Genomic DNA, 17,830 nt, shown 5'->3' on the forward strand with positions numbered 1-17,830 from the left:
GCCTTCCTGTGTCACCGTATAACACCGGTTTAAAATAGAAAGCATATTTATGTGTTTCCTTTTCAAACTCCTCATATGTATGTGAATCTTCCGGGAGAAATTGCTCTTCACTCTCGTGGGATGTGCTCAGTATGTGTGTGGGTGGGAGGCACATGTACCGAGTCTTTGGATGCAGTGGATATTTATGGAACCTGTGTGTGTGTGTGTGTGTGTGTGTGTGTGTGTGTGTGTGTGTGTGTGTGTGTGTGTGGGTATATGTTTGATTTTGACGTTTGAGCTCACTACCAACACGTTTCCTCACAGTGCACGTTACAGTTTGAGTGGTTAGTATTCCTCTGTATTTTATCAAGTTTCCTCCTGTGCCTTTGCTACCCACATCCTGCCCAAAACACCTACCACAACCCTGCTGCCACAGCCAGCTATGGTTAGAATGAAATCGAGGGTGGGATATGCCAAAACTGAAATGTTTTAAAGGATTTAGGCAAATCATTAGTCCTCAGAAACAAAAAAGTAGACATATTACCATATAACACCTTAGGTACAGTAAAAGTTTTATTTTGTTTGTTTTTTTGGCAAAAAACACAATTTGCTGGCTTTCTGTTTTGTCCTAATTTTAGGTTTTGTTCTTCACCAAAGTTTCAACAGTTGCCCAGCAGACCCCAGACCAGAGGGAGGACATCTTTTTCAAACATGAGGCGCACTAACGACTGAGCGGCACAGCAACATCCAGAAAAAAATCCCAAATACATAATTTAGTGGAAACGGTTACACCTGACCATGGCCGTAACTGCAGCCAAGACGACGACGAGCTTTGTCTCATCAGCTGCCACCACCACCACCACCATCCCCTTCCTCTCGATGAGCACGAGCGCTAGAGACAATGTCACAGCCAGGACAACATTAATGACTGTTACTATAACAACAAACGAGACCAGCTTCAACACCACCGCGTTTCCAGAGGCAGTGATCGAGGGCTCGGGGATGGGAATGGTGCTCGTGCCCTTTGGCATCATCACCGTCATCGGTTTAGCAGTGGCAATAGTAAAGAATCATTCATATATTGTCTGCTCATATTCTACCAGTATCCTGTTTAGTTTCTTCAGTCTCTTCCTGAACACCTCAGTGATTGTTGCACTGCATTATTTAACTTGGACAACACTGCTTGTTTCTTTTTCTGATCATATCTGTCTTTCTCCATCCCAGATGCTCTATATCCGGAAACGGAAGCGGTAAGTTTATCATGACTTTATTTTTTGATCTTAAAAAATCAGACAAAGCAGGATTATTAACCAGGAAAGGCATGCAACCATGACCCAGAGTTCACTGCCTGTCTATTGGTTTTGATAATTTGATTATTTTGCAAATTTGCAAGGAAATGTACACTAGTAAAATATACTATCATTTAAACACATCCTGCATTGTTAGATCATTTTATGGCCACACGTAGAAGATTCCCATATCAAAATGCAGTTAAGGGTTAGTAGGAGCCAGACATCTTTTTTTGCCCATTTTCTACCACATAATGTATAATTCTCAGCTCTGATCTCTCTCATGAAGGCTGGAGAAGCTGAGGCACCAGCTTATGCCCATGTACAACTTTGACCCAGCCGAAGAACAAGATGACCTGCTGGAACAGGAACTACTGGACCATGGTCGGGAAGGCAGCCTCACAGGTCCCAATGCCAAGGTAGGCCAGAGGGGGTTTGGTAAAAACCTGCACCAACAGTTACTGGATGATCTGATAATCATATAAGCCACAATAACCTAATCTTATATTGATTATTGTTCTTAAATTGACATAAAGAAAATTGAGCAGAGAGTTGAGACTAGACAGTGTTTCCCATCACCAACAACACAGACTTCTACTAGTGTGAAAAGTGGGATGTAACATTTATAATACTGTCTTATGCCCCAGTGATCAGTGTTATATTTTACATATTGTTATTGTGATAAAGTGTCTTCTTTAGTTGTATTATAATCCATTCATGTAATTTGCGTTGTTAAAACTTTCCTAGGTCACAATGATAATTGATGCTTTTTTTTTTTTTTTTTACTTTATTTTCCTAAAGTTTTGACTATGGCGTAACAGTAAAAGGCAAACATGGTAAAGTATTACCTGTGTGACTCTTGGGCCATCTCTCTAAACCTTTTTTTTCCCCCACTATCCTCGTATTGTCACCCTATCATTTTCTCTGTATCTCAAACGAAATCCGCATAGTTTAGTCATTTACTGTTAACACTAAAATTGTCATTTTTTATATTAACTTATCTGTCTCACAGTGGACAACAGACACCAGCACACTGAAAGTCTTACATTAGTCTTATCTTATTTCCATCCTTTCCTTTGTGATCCTGAAACTTAATACTTACACAATACATATTTCAGAGGCCACATGTATAGCCAGCACACAAGCATAAATTGTCCATTACATTTACAATTACATTTAAAGAATCTCAGGGGGCAAAGTCTCAGTGGAGTCTTATTATTTTTTCTAAAGTCAGCACTGGACACTTTAAACTGCATCTCTTGTGCAATAACTGAGCCAATTCCATTACTAAGTAAATTTGCTGATATGGTTATAAGTTTAAAAAAATGTCAAAGTTGACCTTTTAAGTTATAAAAATATAGGTTTAATCTTTTTTCATTAAATCCCTATTTCTAATGTGCATTGCATCGTGGAACAAAGTGTAAATCAACCAATTTTAGCATCAGGTTGGCATTTTTTAAACATGATTTTCACCACATATACTTCCTATATCAGTTATACATATGGCCTCTGGTTTCTGTAGTTGCTTAAAAGTTAAGCTGATGCAGCTGCTCTAATTGTTCTGAAAACATCAAGTTGCACAGGCAGTCATGTTAAACCAGGACAACAATCATGCTTCTTCTTTCTACGTACTTGGGTTGCTGTCACTAAGTGATCTTAACGTCACTAACAGGCTTATCTCTTATCTGCCCCGCTGCCTATCTCCTCTGCAGACTCTCACAACCTCCCAGGGGACCACGCAGAGGCCCAGTCGTCTGGTCTTCACAGATGTAGCCAAAGCTCTCAACGCTTAACAGCTCTCTTCCATTAGTTTATTTCAGTTTGCGAGGGGTGGGGGGGCCCACTGGCCTCATCAAGACACAGACTGACGCTCAGGAAGGAAAACAAAGGGAAAACTGGACTGTGTTTTGGGAACAACTGGAGCTTTGGTGAACATTTTTTATCACCAGGGTTTTTGTCGGTGAAGTGACGGTGGTTTTTCAAACTTTGAGGAAAAAAAGTAGGGTGCATGTTTGATAAGCGAGTATAATGGGAAGCATCACATATGATCTTGCACTGTTATCATTTGGCACACAAAATGCAGTGTGATGCACTTTTCTTAAACTCATGTTGTGTCATTGTCGTTAAAATGTTCAGTAGCTTGTCAGTGAAGCTCTTCAGAGCTTTGATATCTACTTCCATGTTTGATATAAGAGGAGTGTAAATTTGTGTTATACTGATTTTGTGGTCTTACGTCTCTGACAAGCTTGAACACTGGATGTGTTTCCATCCTTAAGTGAACTGTCCCTCTCCGTTTTGTTTCTTCTTTATTGAGTAATGGAGGATTGATTCTGTCTGTATACATTAAAACTATTTAAACCAGTTTGTGTTTTGCTGAACAGATCTGTAACAAAAGAGAGTTGGTACGTGTGATATTTTATTGATAAGCGATTAAGAAGCAGAATAACATAAATCACATGGTAGAGAATCATAACAAAATATATATCACAGGTTTGTGAGTTCTATTAATGAAGTGGATGAGGACACATCAATAATATAACTACAAAGGGGTGTTACAGGTAAGGCATAAAATATGATTTCTCAAGTTACACTTCAACTTTTCAATAGTTGAAAATGGATCAAGTACTGTATGTTACTATATCACTATCAGTAAGATCACATAAAAATGTTGTCCCCATATAGACTAAATATCCAGACACAGCTTGTGTAAAAATAACAAACATTGACTGAGCTGTAGTTAAATTACAGAGGCACCCTTCAGGTTGACTTCCATTCATTTATGGTTATATGAATGTAGTGAGATGAGATGAGTGGACTACGACAGTACGGGTTTGACAGTTAGTTCAAGAGTTTATCCACATCGCCTGCAGGTCTGACGGAACTATTTTTGAGTACATGTGACCAAAAAAACCTTCCTCAGACACGACCCAGGCTCGTATGTTTTCAGAGGTAGTCCAGAGGGCAAAAGAAGAATGTAAAGTCAATGCAGCTGAACAAGAGAACATACATGTGTGTAATTCAACTGAACTCATCTGGCAGCAATTTAGTAAACAATGCTGAAATACATAAAATTATTGGGATACAACATATCATCAGTGATAAAATGAGAACATGTTAGTGAAACAACACTTGATATATACAGTAAATGACGGGTGATGATATTCAAGTCATGTAAGTGATATGTAGTCCATGCATGACGACACACGGACAGAATCTTAGGAAGTTTAAGTTTTTAAGTGCTGAAATCCTGACCAACAAAGTCCTACATTAGAAGCTGGAAACCTTTTTAGCTTTGATTTTTTTTTTTTACAACAAAACAATTTGGTAACAACATTCCTCCAAAATACCAGAATTACTATATATGATGAAGTTATTATTATTATTACTGATAAAATAGACATTTTTTAATTAGTTAGCTAATTAGCTAGTTAGGTAGTTATGTTGATTAGCCTTTAGAGCTCTATTGGTAGTTTTTTTTGATCAATCTTCAAACCTGATCAAATGAAACTACATCTAACTGCATGGCTGGGTACCACTGGAGGTTAGTGAGGAAACACTGTGTTTTTACATTTTACACCTTGAGCGGACCTTTTAGAATAAGACCATGTAACTTTCATAAAAAACTGATGAAAAGTTAAATTAATTATCAATTAAAATTAAAGTTCCCTTAGTTCAATACACTGTTTTTTTTCTACCACAGCCACTCTTGGTCTGGTGTGATGGGTTAGCTGACTGTAAAACAGCATCCTACTTGAGCTACTGTTATGCTTTATTTTAGTATTCAACATTTACTCATTACTGTCACATTGTGGCCACAGTGGTGTTTGTTCACCAAATGTTACTGTTAGGAAGGTAGGGCGTTCAGATAGAGATGGGGTTACTGCTGCAGTGTTGAGTATTTACTGTAATTACCCAGAATTTATTTAGCAGTTTAAATACAAGATGAGTGTATTGACGGCACCTTTGTTGTTTTCCATAACTGTCATGTATTTCAACACTGTGTGGTTATTTGCTGCCCTTCCGTTCAAATCACATGAAGTACAAGTGTCACACATACAATTTACAGTGTATGAATCTGAAAATACATGATGTAGTAAAAATGAGAGAGGAGTATCAGACCCAAAAAATGAACATCAAAAAAACAAAACAACTAAATATAACAAAACAAACAACAAACAGAAAAAAACAAGTATTTCATACTGAACTACATCCTAAAAAGCAAGTATTTCATCAAGTTGTTGTAAACTATTGGCTGCATTTTACTTCCCCGGAGAACATACCAAGTCTCTTTTAGCTTTTAATACAGTTTTTTTTTTTTAATAAATGACATTGATGCTTTTATCTGTACACCGATAGTATAAAATCCTACGTGTGTGTGTTTGCTTGTGTGTTGTCCTGAAAGCCCTTTTGCCTGTCTGTGTTGTATATCTGCGTATGAACCTGTGTGTGCGTTTATGCTAAGTGTGTGTGTGTGTGTGTGTGTGTGTGTGTGTGTGTGTGTGTGTGTGTGTGTGTGTGTGTGTTACTGCTGACGGAGTGGAGAATTACTTTGTTGGAGATCTTCTGTCTTTTGTGTTACTGAGGTAGAATGAGAGATTAAGAAAGTGAGGGTAACTGAGGTTTAAATGAGGTCTTCGTGTCAAGGCATACTGGTAATGTCAAATACAGATCAGAAATGCACAACAAACACAGCACAATAATTATTACTGAGTAGAATGACAACATGTTCCTGAATAGTTTTGTACCTGAGGTTTCAATATGGTGTAAAAAGCACTGTAATAGTGAAATCCTGAGTGTGGTAGAATGACTTGTCAACACTGTCGTTGACTACAGTATATGTGAAGGACCTTGTTTCCAAAGTGACATATCCATTTAAACCTTTGGATTATTATTTTTTTTCTTAAAATCAGCTGCTGGTTGGAAGGACACAAAAAAAAAAAAAAAAGCATTTCACTGAGGTTATTACATTGACATTTGAGCTATTTTATTCAATGACCCCCCTCCCCCGCCCCCCCCCCCTCCAAAGTTGGATATTTCATATTGGAGTGAAACCTATCACATCTACTTTAATACTAATGACTTCAGCGCACCATGTTTAGATTGTGACATCACTAAAAATGTCACCGTCTTGCTCCCATTTTGTTTCATATGAGGATTCATGACACTAGAGTCAGAAACATGTTTTCAGTTTGGTTCCTTTTTTTTGTTTGTTTGTTTTTTTTTTCTCTTTACCCCCCGCCCCACCCCTCACCCCCTGCTCATTTTAAACTTCAAACCTGCCCCCTCCTCACAGAACCAGCACACACACTCACTCATGCACACAGACACACTCATGCTGAGGGGTTCAGGAAAGCAGGTATCCTCAGAAGAACAGATTGGGAAATATTCTCCTTAGTTTTCTTGCAGAGCATTTGAGCGTATTTCCCAAAATGTAAAAATGGAACCACTTTAGATTAGGGAACACATATTCACCATTAACTAGGTGCTTATTAATATGCATAAAAGTAGCTTACTAGCTCCTTATTAGTAATTATTAAGCACATATTAACACCTTATTCTACCTCTGTTACACCATGAATTAAGATTTTTCCTGATATTAACTCCTAATTATCGCTTATTCATTGTAAATTAATGCATTGTTGTTTCTGAATGATGTGAATTGGGGCCTTGTACAGGGGCAGTAGCACAAGAACAGTAATTCTTCCTTTATCACTCTGAATTGGTATAGCATTAATGCATTAATTTACAATGAATAAGCGATAATTAGGAGTTAATATCAGGAAAAATCTTAATTCATGGTGTAATAGAGGTAGAATAAGGCTATGTAGAATAAGGTGTTAATACGTGCTTAATAATTACTAATAAGGAGCTAGTAAGCTACTTATATGCATATTAATAAGCACATAGTTAATGGTGAATATGTGTTCCCTAATCTAAAGTGTTACCGTAAAAACTATTACATTAAAAAAAAGAAGGGAAAAAAAGCCCCATCAATTCTTTCAATGTAAGACAGATGTTCAACTAACTCTAGTAGCAAACGAACAAATCCAGGTTTGAGTAATCCATTTGAGAAGAAACCACTTTCTGCAATGATTTTGGATGTGTGTGTACAAGTGTGTGTGTGTGTGTGTGTGTGTGTGTGTGTGTGTCTGCGTGTGTGTTCCTGAATCCCCATCACAGATAGGAGTCAGACTGTGCCCCTGTTTGTTTGAGGCCAAACCTTGAGGTAGGTAGAGAGGTGTCCTATCTACTCCCCTTCCTCCTGCGCTGGAACCTGAGATGACGAGGGCTGTGAGGGCCCCTCCTCAGCCTCTTCTGAAGGACCCTGGGACAGACAGGGGACCAAAACCAGTTTCTCTGTTATTGTCTGACTTAAGCTCAGTGACTCATTATACGCAAAGGTTCTGAATCAACGCTAGATAAGAACACGAGAGTACAAGAATGAGTGTAAAAAAATGTCATTAAGCGATTGCGTGCGGGGAAGTAGGTCCAGCTGTCAGACCTAGAAATGTGAGGAAGATGACGGTTATGTCAGGAAACCAAGAAGACAGAGGAAGAGAGCAGTTAGATCAGGTTTCCCCTCTCTACATTGACTCATTCTTCCCCTTCATGTGCGTGAGTCTGAGAAAGGGAGTCTGTCTCAACGGTTTCAGTTCTTGAAGCATCTTAACCCCTTTGACAAACTGCTCGGTGGAGAGGATGCGATAAGGCAGACGAGAGGGGCATCATAGAGAACCGGCCTGCTTTGGTGGCAACTGTTGTGCAATGTCTTTTTTTTTTTGTTTGAAAAAGTGAGTAAGATGGCTACGTTTCTGAGAAAAAAAAACACTCTGGGTGCGCGACTGCGCGTGTTCACCAACAACTGGATGCCATGAAAGGATGTTTGGAGGTGTCTCTGGGGAATTCAACGCGGCCATCTGTGCGTTTCCAAGAATTCGTCATATCCTCATGAAGTCAGTTTACACAAAGCAAACTGAACATGTGCACCGGTAGTTTTGTGTTTACCACAAATGCACAGAAGCAACAGATATTTGAGCAATTTCACGCATTCTTTGCCTTTATATTGATCAGTCAGTCAAAGGCTTCAGAGCTACGCAAGTAATAAATGTGCCCCAATGCAATGAGCCATGTGCGTAAAGACTGAAGACATAAATTAATGCATAAATGCAATAAATGAAGATTTTAAAAATTCTAATGAAGTACTCTGTATTGTTGTTTTTCTCACTTGTTAAGTAGCCTACTCGTACTAACGTAGAATTCTGGTCAAGGCTAACGGAATGAAGATGAGGATTGGACTTATGGGAAATATGGCGTACAAGTACAAGAATACGGACTGATATTTACAAAGATATATTCAACAGGAAAAAATAAAAGATTTTTAAAGAACTTCAAGCAAGTAAAATTGTACATAATATACATCTCCTCTGTGTTCGTTAAGTTTGTGTTTGTATGTATATGTCAAATAAAAAATAAGTTTAAAAATAATTCTAATGAATTCAAAAGGGTAAAAATGCACCTAAGCGACAGCAAGCATGGAGGACAAAGTTTCTCTGCAGATACTTATAAACGTTACGTACACACTCAGTTGTATGATACCGCTACACTTTCCTCTCTATTAATAAAAGATAAAGTTAAATTAACTATAATTGTCAAATAAATAATATTTATAATCTTCTATATTTGTTGAAACAGTTGAAGAGCGGTGCTGATGGAGCTTCACGCTAATTTTGGAGGCATATATTTATATTCTGAGAACCGTTTCCATCATTTAGTCCATTGCATTACATCAGTTAGGGCAGACTAAATACACACTGCATAGTTTTTAGCCAGGTAGAGCTAATATAGCTGGCAGCTGTGTGTACACTCCAGCGGGGATCAGTTGTGAGTTGGTTTGTTCACTGCGACCTCACTGTCATATGTACAAACAAGTGTGTGTGACCATATAGCTTAGGTCTGATGCTGAGCATAAGCCCTGTGCTTTACACCAGCTTATGATACTCAGAGGAGATCAACTGTGTGGATCAACGCTGCTTTTACAAGTCACACACTATAGATGCAACTGCCATTAGTCAAAAAGGTAAACCTGTGACACAGAATGAGATTTCTGTGGAACTGCAGCAGACACGGTATCAACTCTCACAGTGAAGCTCGGTTTGATGTAATAGTAAGATCATTATAAATACAGAATCACTTAAAGGTGATAATAATTTGGCAAATTACAAACACACAAAGTTTCATAATGATTTTGAGATTGAACAAACCCACTTCTCAGCTTATTAGATTCTGAGCCATTTGATATGAATGTTACTTAATAGGGAGCGTGGTTGTGAAAGTTCAGTATTTCACTTTGTTTCTCAGCTTAACATAAAAATATCTCAAGTGTCTCTTCAGGCACAGATCATACTTCAGACATTTAAAGCCTCATCTAAATCGGCACAGTTGGTTCTCAGTTGAGTAGAGGAAACCTGTGGCCTCAAGTGCTGCATCAAAACAAAACTGGACCACCCTTCTGCCTTTTAAAGATTTTGTTTTCCTCACCTGCTGCTCTTCAGTTACTTCTTGAACTACTTTCTGAGGCTGTGGAGAGAAAGAGGCGACAAACTTAATTAAACACAGTAGCCCTGTAGGACCCCGGAGACATATATTTTTGAGCAATTAACTCCGTGAAGTCTGCAAGCAACTGTCATTGCTCCATACCCATTTCCTCGGTCGCCCACGTGGTCGCCTCTCTCCAACGGGCTCTACTTTCTGAGGAAGAACAGAAAGAAAAGACAGGTTCACATATAGTATTTTAACAGCTTTTCTTTTGAATAATGCAATTTCTACATCAGGATTTATTCTCTAAATAATTGTAGCAATAACGACTAACTAAATTAACGACTAATTTTAAATCATCATATAAAATAACAATATGGTCCAAAGTTATTTATCTCTATTTGCAGGTTCATGCATGAAATACCTCCCGTGGCTGTAACAAGTTCTGCAAGTTCAGTTGCTTGACAATAACTGTTCCTCAGGAACAGGTGATGAAAATTAAAAAAAAAAAAAAAAAAAAATGACAGCCAGATTTACCTTGTGAGTGTCCTCTATGCCTCTCTCTCAACAAAACAAACAAATGAGAGACGTGTGTGTAAGAAGGCCGCTTGGTTTACTGGGTTACACTGTGCATCTACAACATGTTACGAATGCAGACACGGTTCCTGCCAATCTTGTGATTTGAGTGGAAAGCTGCCAGCAGGGGCAGTGCGACAAGTCCCGAGCGCATGTTTTACAACTTCTGAGTGGTCGATCATTTGATCAGCAGTGACTTTGATTGATTTGATACTTTGATTTGTTGTTGAAGTGATTTTTACTTCCTAACTGTAACTATTTGGGTCTCCTCTTAGTTGTACTTAATAGTAAATTAAAAGTACTGTAAATCAGTTGAGTTTAGGAGTCCTGGTAAACCTCAACCTGGAATTCTATTTTCTGGCATTTTACAGACTAAATGATTAACTATTTGACTGAGAAAATAAACAATTAAAAACATTTTTAGTTGCAGCACTTGTATATTTAATAATAACTGACACAGAAATGAGTGACAGGGTAAGAATTTACAATATCAGTACAACAGTGCTTGTTTATATTATTGGATAATTATTACTGATGCATTCATGTGTATGCAGCATTTTAATGTTATAATTGGCTCAGGTGGAGCCAGTTTTAACTGGTAAATATTTTTTTCTGATATACAGCATGACATCTCAGAAGGATCAAATGTTTTATGGTAGACTGCAAAGTAGCTAGTAGCTACATCTGTAACACTATAAAAGGTGGAAAAAGAATAAAGTAGTAAATGTAAATGTGAGTAAAGTACAAGTAACTCCACAATGTCTGAGTAAATGTACTTTCCATCACTGTGCAGCAGACATGGTGTGTTTTAATGGTGTTATAGTGACAGTGCTATAGTGACAGTATTCATAGAAGATTTTTCTATTTCTGTAGAAGTCAATCTTTCATTGGTCAGAATAATAATAGCTACCTCTGCACTGACCAGTCCATCTGTGAGCACCGACTAACAGCTTGTCTTTTCTCTATTTTCAGATGACATTTGGCCTCCCCATGACTGCTGACTGTCTTACAGCGCCCCACAAAAGACATAAATTCTTACATTTCAACACATATTACTAGCAAATCTCTCAGATGCACTAGAAAGATAAACCTGTGAAGCTGTTATACAGTGCGTGAGTGTAATGTAATGTAACGATTTATCAAAAATGGTTGTTCAGCAATGTTTCACTGACATTAAATAGTTTAAAGGGACAGTTCAATATTTTTGGCAAATTGGTTGGAATTAGTTTTAGGAGTAGGTTTGTTACCTTTAATTGTCGGTGCAAGCTATTTTTAGAACAGCAGAGCAGAACCGCGAGCTGCTCAGAGCTACGCTACAGAGGGTCATGGGATTTCTTGGTTTCCCTCATCAAACTCATCAAATACACAATCCAACAACTCCAAAATGCTTTAGTGGACAAGTTGTGACCTGCACATTCACCACGGTATGAGATAAGAACGGAACGTTACGAGACAGAGTTGTTTTCAAGGCAAATGCAGAGACTGCTTGCTGAAAAACGGAAACGCGCATCTCCATCTCGTAACGTTCCGTTATTATCTCATAGTGTGGTGATTGTGCAGGTCACAACTTGTCCACTAAAGCGTTTTGGAGTTGTTGGATTGTGTATTTGATGAGTTTGATGAGGGAAACCAAGAAATCCCATGAGCCTCTGTAGCGTAGCTCTGAGCAGCTCGCGGTTCTGCTCTGCTGTTCTAAAAATAGCTTGCACAGGCAATTATAGGTAATGAACCTACTCCTAAAACTATAGGGATTATGGCAATGGGCCAATTTGCCAAAATGTTGAACTACCCCTTTAAAGTTTAAAGTCAATATTGAATATTGTAAGTAGACTGGTCAGTTTCGACCTTCAGTGCAGTTCTGGGGCCTTTGTTCTTGCTGCCTTTTGGTCGTCCTCTGGGCCGCTTTGGAGAGGGTGGTCCTACAGGCTCCTGTAGAGAGAGGTTCCACGAGGAGCCATGATTAACCAAGGAAAGACTTTTGCATGAGCTGTTCTCTACAGCCAGGAGAGCTTATACATTTGTTTCCAAAGTACTTAATGACTTAAGGTGAATGAGAGAGCTGGTTGGATTCACCTCTCAAAGACTGAGGGCCTTACCTGCTGCTGTTTCCGTGGCCGACCCCTCCCCCTGCGCGGAGGCTCAGGAGGTGACTGGGCAGTGCTCGGCTGGGGTGATGGCTCTTTGGTCCCACTGTCACTCATGCCTGGCCTGTGTCTGTCCACCTGCTTTAAAGAGTGTGGGCATCAAAGCCTGGAGGAGCGGCCTCAAGGGCTTAAAGAGGAGAAGACCTGAGTATCAAGAGCTGGAGATGTGGGCAGAGAATTGTGGGGAAAAGAAGAAAAAGTGGCAATTAACTTTGATGAAGTTGGGAAATCTGAAGTACAGCTTTTCCTTTTGCACAATTACCACAGTGAGTTTCGATCACTGCTTAATGTATAAAATAATTAATAAAAGAAAATTCAGAACCACACAGGAATCTTTTCCAGGAGCAAGCGTGGGAACTGCTTATGCATAAGCCTTGGCACCAGGTTCATCGGAACACAGTCAGGGGTCTGGCAAATGCAGGGGAAACATGAGAGTGGTGTGCAGCGACTAAAAGTAGCACAGATATTCACAACTCAATCTACCATCCAAAATCTGCATCTACTGTACTTTACACTGTCTTTCCATCTGCCCTCTGCAAGGTATTTCTCAATGGGGTCGTGCATGTGGTGGGTGTGCTGATGCTGCGACATCTGTTCCTGCAAAACTTGTGCCACTGACACAATAATTCAACACACACACACACACAAACTACTACGACGTGCCAAATCTTAATGGAAAGAATCACGACAACATGAAATCTGAACTTTGCAGCGTATGGTAAACGTCAGTGCTGCAGTGATTTGTAAATCACTTAAATGACTGAATGAATCCATAGCCACTATGATGATTAAACAGTAACTTAATAATACGTCTCAAGCACTAATGCAAAACTAATGTATTACTGTAGCATCTCTGATTGGAGGATTTATGTTCCATTGAATCTGAAGTTTTAATTGTATATACACTATTTTCTGACACAGACTAAAAGAATAACGGATTTATCTGTCGCTGTTGTTGTCAAATATTTATATTTATATGAGCAATTTAATGTAATATATGTAAAAAAAAAAGTGATCTGATCTGACCAACAGCTCAGAAACAAGTTCAGTTTACTATCACAGAAGGAGAAGGAGAAGAAGAAGTAGAAGTAGAAGAAAGGCAAGAAAGGCACTGACATTTGAGAATGTGAGAGGAATGGATGCTTGCAAAACGACATCTTTTATCAAAAAAGTTTATATATTACCAGTCACCTATTATTATTAGGCTATTATAAGAGAAAATCAACTTGGTGTTCATGGACTAATTGATTTATCAGTTATTAGTTTCAGCTCCAGTGAATCACAGGCCTGATTACTTGCACCCCAACTGTTAACACTGTCTCTCCTTTGGTTCTGGTAACTTCTTCAAAAGTAAATGCACATTCATTGTCTTTGCATTAATGGAATATCTATAACATATGCATTATGTGTCTACTCTTTCTGGTGCTACCGTCCCTAAGCGGCCGTTTACCATAACGCTTATTGCTCTGTCAGGAATGTGCCAAACACTAATTGCCAACACAGCCTATCAAAAACGGCCGCACCGAAGCAGGAAGTCGGCGTAATTTGAGAAATCTACGTCCTCGTTCAAACGATTTAAAGCCAAATGAGACGCACGACGTCGTCTCGTCGCTTCTTAAAAAAGTGATTTCCGAGCAGCACACAACCATCCGTCCTGCACCTCTCCTCCTGCAGCAGCAGACCCGTCCGCTCCGCCGCTCTGTGTCTGGCAGTCAAGTACGGGACTGAATGTACTTTTTGCATATGGGCGGCAATTGCAAACCATAAAAACACATTCTTTGATAAGACTTTAGAGAAGGTGCGTAAAGCGTTCCCGAGGCGGACCCGCGGTTCCCCCCGAAGCGTCCGGAGCTTGTGCCTGAAGTTCTAGCTGGCACATGTTAACCGAGATCAGTCGAGGCCATCAAGAGTTTTTTAAAAAGCGGTGGTCGGCTGCTCACTAACACAACATCCCCTGCTCCCATCACTTGCGCAATCGATCTCAAATGTGTGTGTGTTTTTTTTTTGTTTTTTTTTGGTGGAGGGGGGGGGGAGTGATAACAACAGGTCCGCCGCTGACATGGATGAACCCGGTGCCAGCAAAGAGCCGCAAGAAAGACAGAAAGAAAAAAAAAACTTAAGCAAAGACGGACAAAAGGCAAAGTAACACAGGTGCAAAAGCTCTGCCTTGCACCGCAGACACACAACATACATACATACATTGGAGCTATAGGCTCCATGTTGAGGCTCTGCAGTCCTGTCCATGCAGCCAGCGCCAAATGCAACACAATGAGAGCGGAGGCTGTTGAACTTACCTTGAGTCGGTTTGCAGTTTTACCTGGAAGTTCACACAGTCGGCTCACTTTGTGCTTCTGCACAACTATGAAAATCTTACTATATCGACCGTCTCATTGGCTGGAATGAAATGGTAATCTCTCTCTCTCTCTCTCTCTCTCTCTCTCTCTCTCTCTCTCTCTCTCTCTCTCTCTCTCTCTCTCTCTCTCTCTCCCCCTCCCTCCTCTAATCGGAAATGTGTGTGATCCCCCCAGACGTCCAGTCACGAATACCCCAGTTGCAGTATAATGGGGGGTTGTAGCAGAGTAGTATGCATTGCATACTTTCTCTATTAAAGCATGTTTCAAGAAAGAACGAGGGTAGGAGGGTTGAAACAGAGAGGACCCCGCCCCGAAAAAGCTCACCCACTTGAGAAAGAGAGAGAGAGAGAGAGAGAGAGAGAGAGAGAGAGGGAAAGAGAGAGGGAGAGAAGGAGACGGGCATCAGACAAGAGCTCGGGGGTAGAGTCTGGTTCCGGGGTTCCCAAAGTGGGGTCCGGGGGGCTGGGAAGTTCCCTCCAACACAAGGGAGGAAAAAAGTTGAGCTTCAGTTGAAATGATGGTGAGATCAGAGCCAGCAGAGGTTTCTCTCTCTCCCTGCTGTTATCTCCCCACCTACAGAGTTACATATTCTCCTCTAAGTCAGAACAAAGGACATAAATATCAAGTAGGGTTTCTGAAAACAAAGTCTGCAAGGCAGCTGTCTCATAGGCTTTCGTCTGAGCACCAGTTTACCACAGTTTAGTTCATTTGTCATCATGCACTACATGAAAACATACAGGGGCAACACAAGAAGCAGTGAACAGATATGTCTGTGTGTCCTCCAGACGCATGTATTTTAAAAAATCATTTTCATATGGAGCACATGTAAACAGTTTAGAAACCATCTCCAGTCTTTCATCTGGCTACTTTTTTTTTTACATTTTATTTGCATCTTTTTTAAACAAATGTATGTGTTTTGGTTATTATTTTCAAATGATAAAATTTATATCCAAGAGTGGACAATTGTGTTGAAAAGTTTTGCTTTATATTGAGGTTTATCATCAGCTCTTTATGACTCAGAGGTGGAAACCTTTCAAGTTTGCACAAACTGATAAATACAGATGGAAATGTTCAAACCACGGTGAATACACATTCCAGGGACGGCTAATGCTGGGTTGCTCATGGAGTCATGTCAGGTGAGTGTGCTGGCATGAGACCAAAACATAAAGCTTTAAGTTACAAAGATGAAGCTCAGAAGTTGATTTGAGCGGTTTACATTTGAGAAGTTTCATGATGTAATTCTGAAATTCACCAACTGAATAATACCCTGTGGAAGCAGATATCACATTTAGTCAAAAACCAATGATGATGCTAATCTACAGGTAACATGGAATTATTTTCTCTCTTTCAGTTCGCATGGTTTCTCTGGTCATTACCTTAAGATGCATAAAACTGACAAAGAAATCATTTGCATATTTTTGTCACAGTATTTTCTCTTTAATTTTAGTCAGCTTCCTCAGAAGCTTTTGGCAGCAGTTGCTAAGAAGAAGTCATTTATGAATTTGATTAGTCACCCACTATAAATATTACTAAATGAAAGTGAACAGTGACATGGAAATCACAACTGTCAAACAACTATTTCCAAATGCTGTGTAAAGCAGGAGGATAATTGGCTGTCATTAGTTAGCTGTGGACATGGCCGACACTTCAGAGCCATTAGTTCCTATTTCTGCAAAAAGAGAGAAAAAAAGTCGGCGTCTTCTGATTGTTGAAGAAAAGGAAAAATGTTGCTGTGAAAATAACCAAGAGAAAGAAACTAAGAAAAGACATAATGGGAATTAGAACAAGAGGGGTGGGGAGGGGGGTGTGGGTTGCATGAGAGAGAATTGTGCGTGTGAGTGTGTGTGTCAGACAGAGAGAGTTCAGTGGCCTTCTGCAGGCTGGTGTGTCTGAGATTCGGTTGGACTCTGATCTTGAGGTTTATTTAAGCTGAATTCCGTGGGCTCATCAGGACCGGGTTACAAAAATCCTCCTATAGAACTAGAAAGAATGTGCAGCGCATACAGTTCTGCATAAGGCACAAAGGCATGTCTTTAGAGGTGGGGGCAGGCATCAAAAGACAGGCAGAGAAGGGATTTCTTTAGAGGCTGGGGGCAAAGAAGGTATTTTGGAGCTCCATTCAGTGCCAGGGAGAGGAGGGGAGGCATTTTGTGTTAAAGAGTGCATTTCCAGGGGATGTTAGGAGCCCGAAAACTGCTGCAAACCTCGCACACCTCCTCTGTTACTGGAAGTTAATTAGCTCCAGTCATTCTTGTCTGAACCCGAGGGGCTGCAATTAGTTTTCATCCTTAAATCCTTTCAGTTTTTTTAAGTGAATAAAAAACAGAAAAATTTGCAACACTTTACTTAAACTGCCTGTTTAGCATTTACATACACATAAACGTTTAAGAAATTGTTGACACCCTACAATGCAGTTGTGAGCAGATAGAAGTGTTTATTAATGTATTGAGTCAACAACTTTATTCCTGCTGTGGGCTTCCATAAGTGGAGGCTGGTGAATAAACCAATGCTGAATTACAATATAGTAAAACACAGTTATAATAATAGAAAATGTGTCCTCTGATAATAGCTGCAATTATGTAAAATAAATGCTTAAAAGTGCTTGCAACTACATGTTGTAGTGTGTGAAAAATAGTGTATTAAATGCTTTTATTCTGCTTATAAATACTACACACAGGGTGTTGAATGTAAAGTTAAGTTTGAGTAACGTTAGAAACATTTTATGCTAAATAATCTCTGCATGGCTCTTTATTTGGCACCTCAGGGTACATGATTATGATCTGAGAATGTAAATGTTTTTTTTTCTTATTCTGTCTGGTGCAACAGTTTGTGAATCTTAATAACTCTACTGGTGCATCTAACGTTGATTACTCCGAAAGAATCAACTATTTCTCCGTGAAGAAGCACATGTACCTGCAGAAACTCTTCACGAAACAACAATGATAAAGTTCAT

General features: G+C 39.5%; 2 protein-coding genes across 4 annotated transcripts; one reads left to right on the top strand and one right to left on the bottom strand.

The window, feature by feature from the left end:
• Positions 1-617: 617 nt before the first annotated feature.
• On the top strand, positions 618-3,629 carry c5h3orf18 (chromosome 5 C3orf18 homolog). Its single transcript, XM_085777415.1, has 4 exons — positions 618-1,041; positions 1,204-1,229; positions 1,558-1,687; positions 2,981-3,629. Exons 1-4 carry the CDS (start codon positions 778-780, stop codon positions 3,059-3,061), a joined length of 501 nt encoding a protein of 166 aa, XP_085633541.1. The 5' UTR covers positions 618-777; the 3' UTR covers positions 3,062-3,629.
• A 3,591-nt stretch (positions 3,630-7,220) lies between these two features.
• LOC146987926 (uncharacterized) lies at positions 7,221-15,224 on the bottom strand. 3 transcript variants are annotated; one of them, XM_085777420.1, is made up of 6 exons: positions 14,818-15,224; positions 12,476-12,650; positions 12,225-12,308; positions 9,966-10,016; positions 9,807-9,845; positions 7,221-7,593 (listed from the first exon to the last, which is right to left on the bottom strand). In XM_085777420.1, exons 2-6 carry the CDS (start codon positions 12,578-12,580, stop codon positions 7,516-7,518), a joined length of 357 nt encoding a protein of 118 aa, XP_085633546.1. In that variant the 5' UTR covers positions 12,581-12,650; positions 14,818-15,224; the 3' UTR covers positions 7,221-7,515. The 3 variants fall into 3 exon arrangements, with proteins under 3 accessions (XP_085633546.1, XP_085633545.1, XP_085633544.1); XM_085777419.1 differs by lacking the exon at positions 14,818-15,224 and adding an exon at positions 14,715-14,795 and having other exon boundaries at positions 7,222-7,593; positions 12,476-12,681; XM_085777418.1 differs by having other exon boundaries at positions 7,225-7,593; positions 12,476-12,681; positions 14,818-15,221.
• Positions 15,225-17,830: the final 2,606 nt, after the last annotated feature.

Source organism: Trachurus japonicus, chromosome 5 (genome assembly GCF_045865225.1).
Source record: "Trachurus japonicus isolate A0001 chromosome 5, Traja_1.0".
NCBI classification, from domain to species: Eukaryota; Metazoa; Chordata; class Actinopteri; order Carangiformes; family Carangidae; genus Trachurus; species Trachurus japonicus.

Bases quoted from the DNA above. Each gene is read 5' to 3' on its own strand.
- c5h3orf18 (XM_085777415.1), top strand. From the start codon at position 778: ATGGCCGTAACTGCAGCCAAGACGACGACGAGCTTTGTCTCATCAGCT. The intron at 1,230-1,557 runs GTAAGTTTATCA...TCTCTCATGAAG, and splicing joins TATATCCGGAAACGGAAGCG to GCTGGAGAAGCTGAGGCACC. The intron at 1,688-2,980 runs GTAGGCCAGAGG...TCTCCTCTGCAG, and splicing joins TCACAGGTCCCAATGCCAAG to ACTCTCACAACCTCCCAGGG.
- LOC146987926 (XM_085777420.1), bottom strand. From the start codon at position 12,580: ATGAGTGACAGTGGGACCAAAGAGCCATCACCCCAGCCGAGCACTGCC. The intron at 9,846-9,965 runs GTATGGAGCAAT...TTCTCTCCACAG, and splicing joins GTGGGCGACCGAGGAAATGG to CCTCAGAAAGTAGTTCAAGA. The intron at 7,594-9,806 runs GTGAGGAAAACA...TGTCTGTCCCAG, and splicing joins AAGTAACTGAAGAGCAGCAG to GGTCCTTCAGAAGAGGCTGA.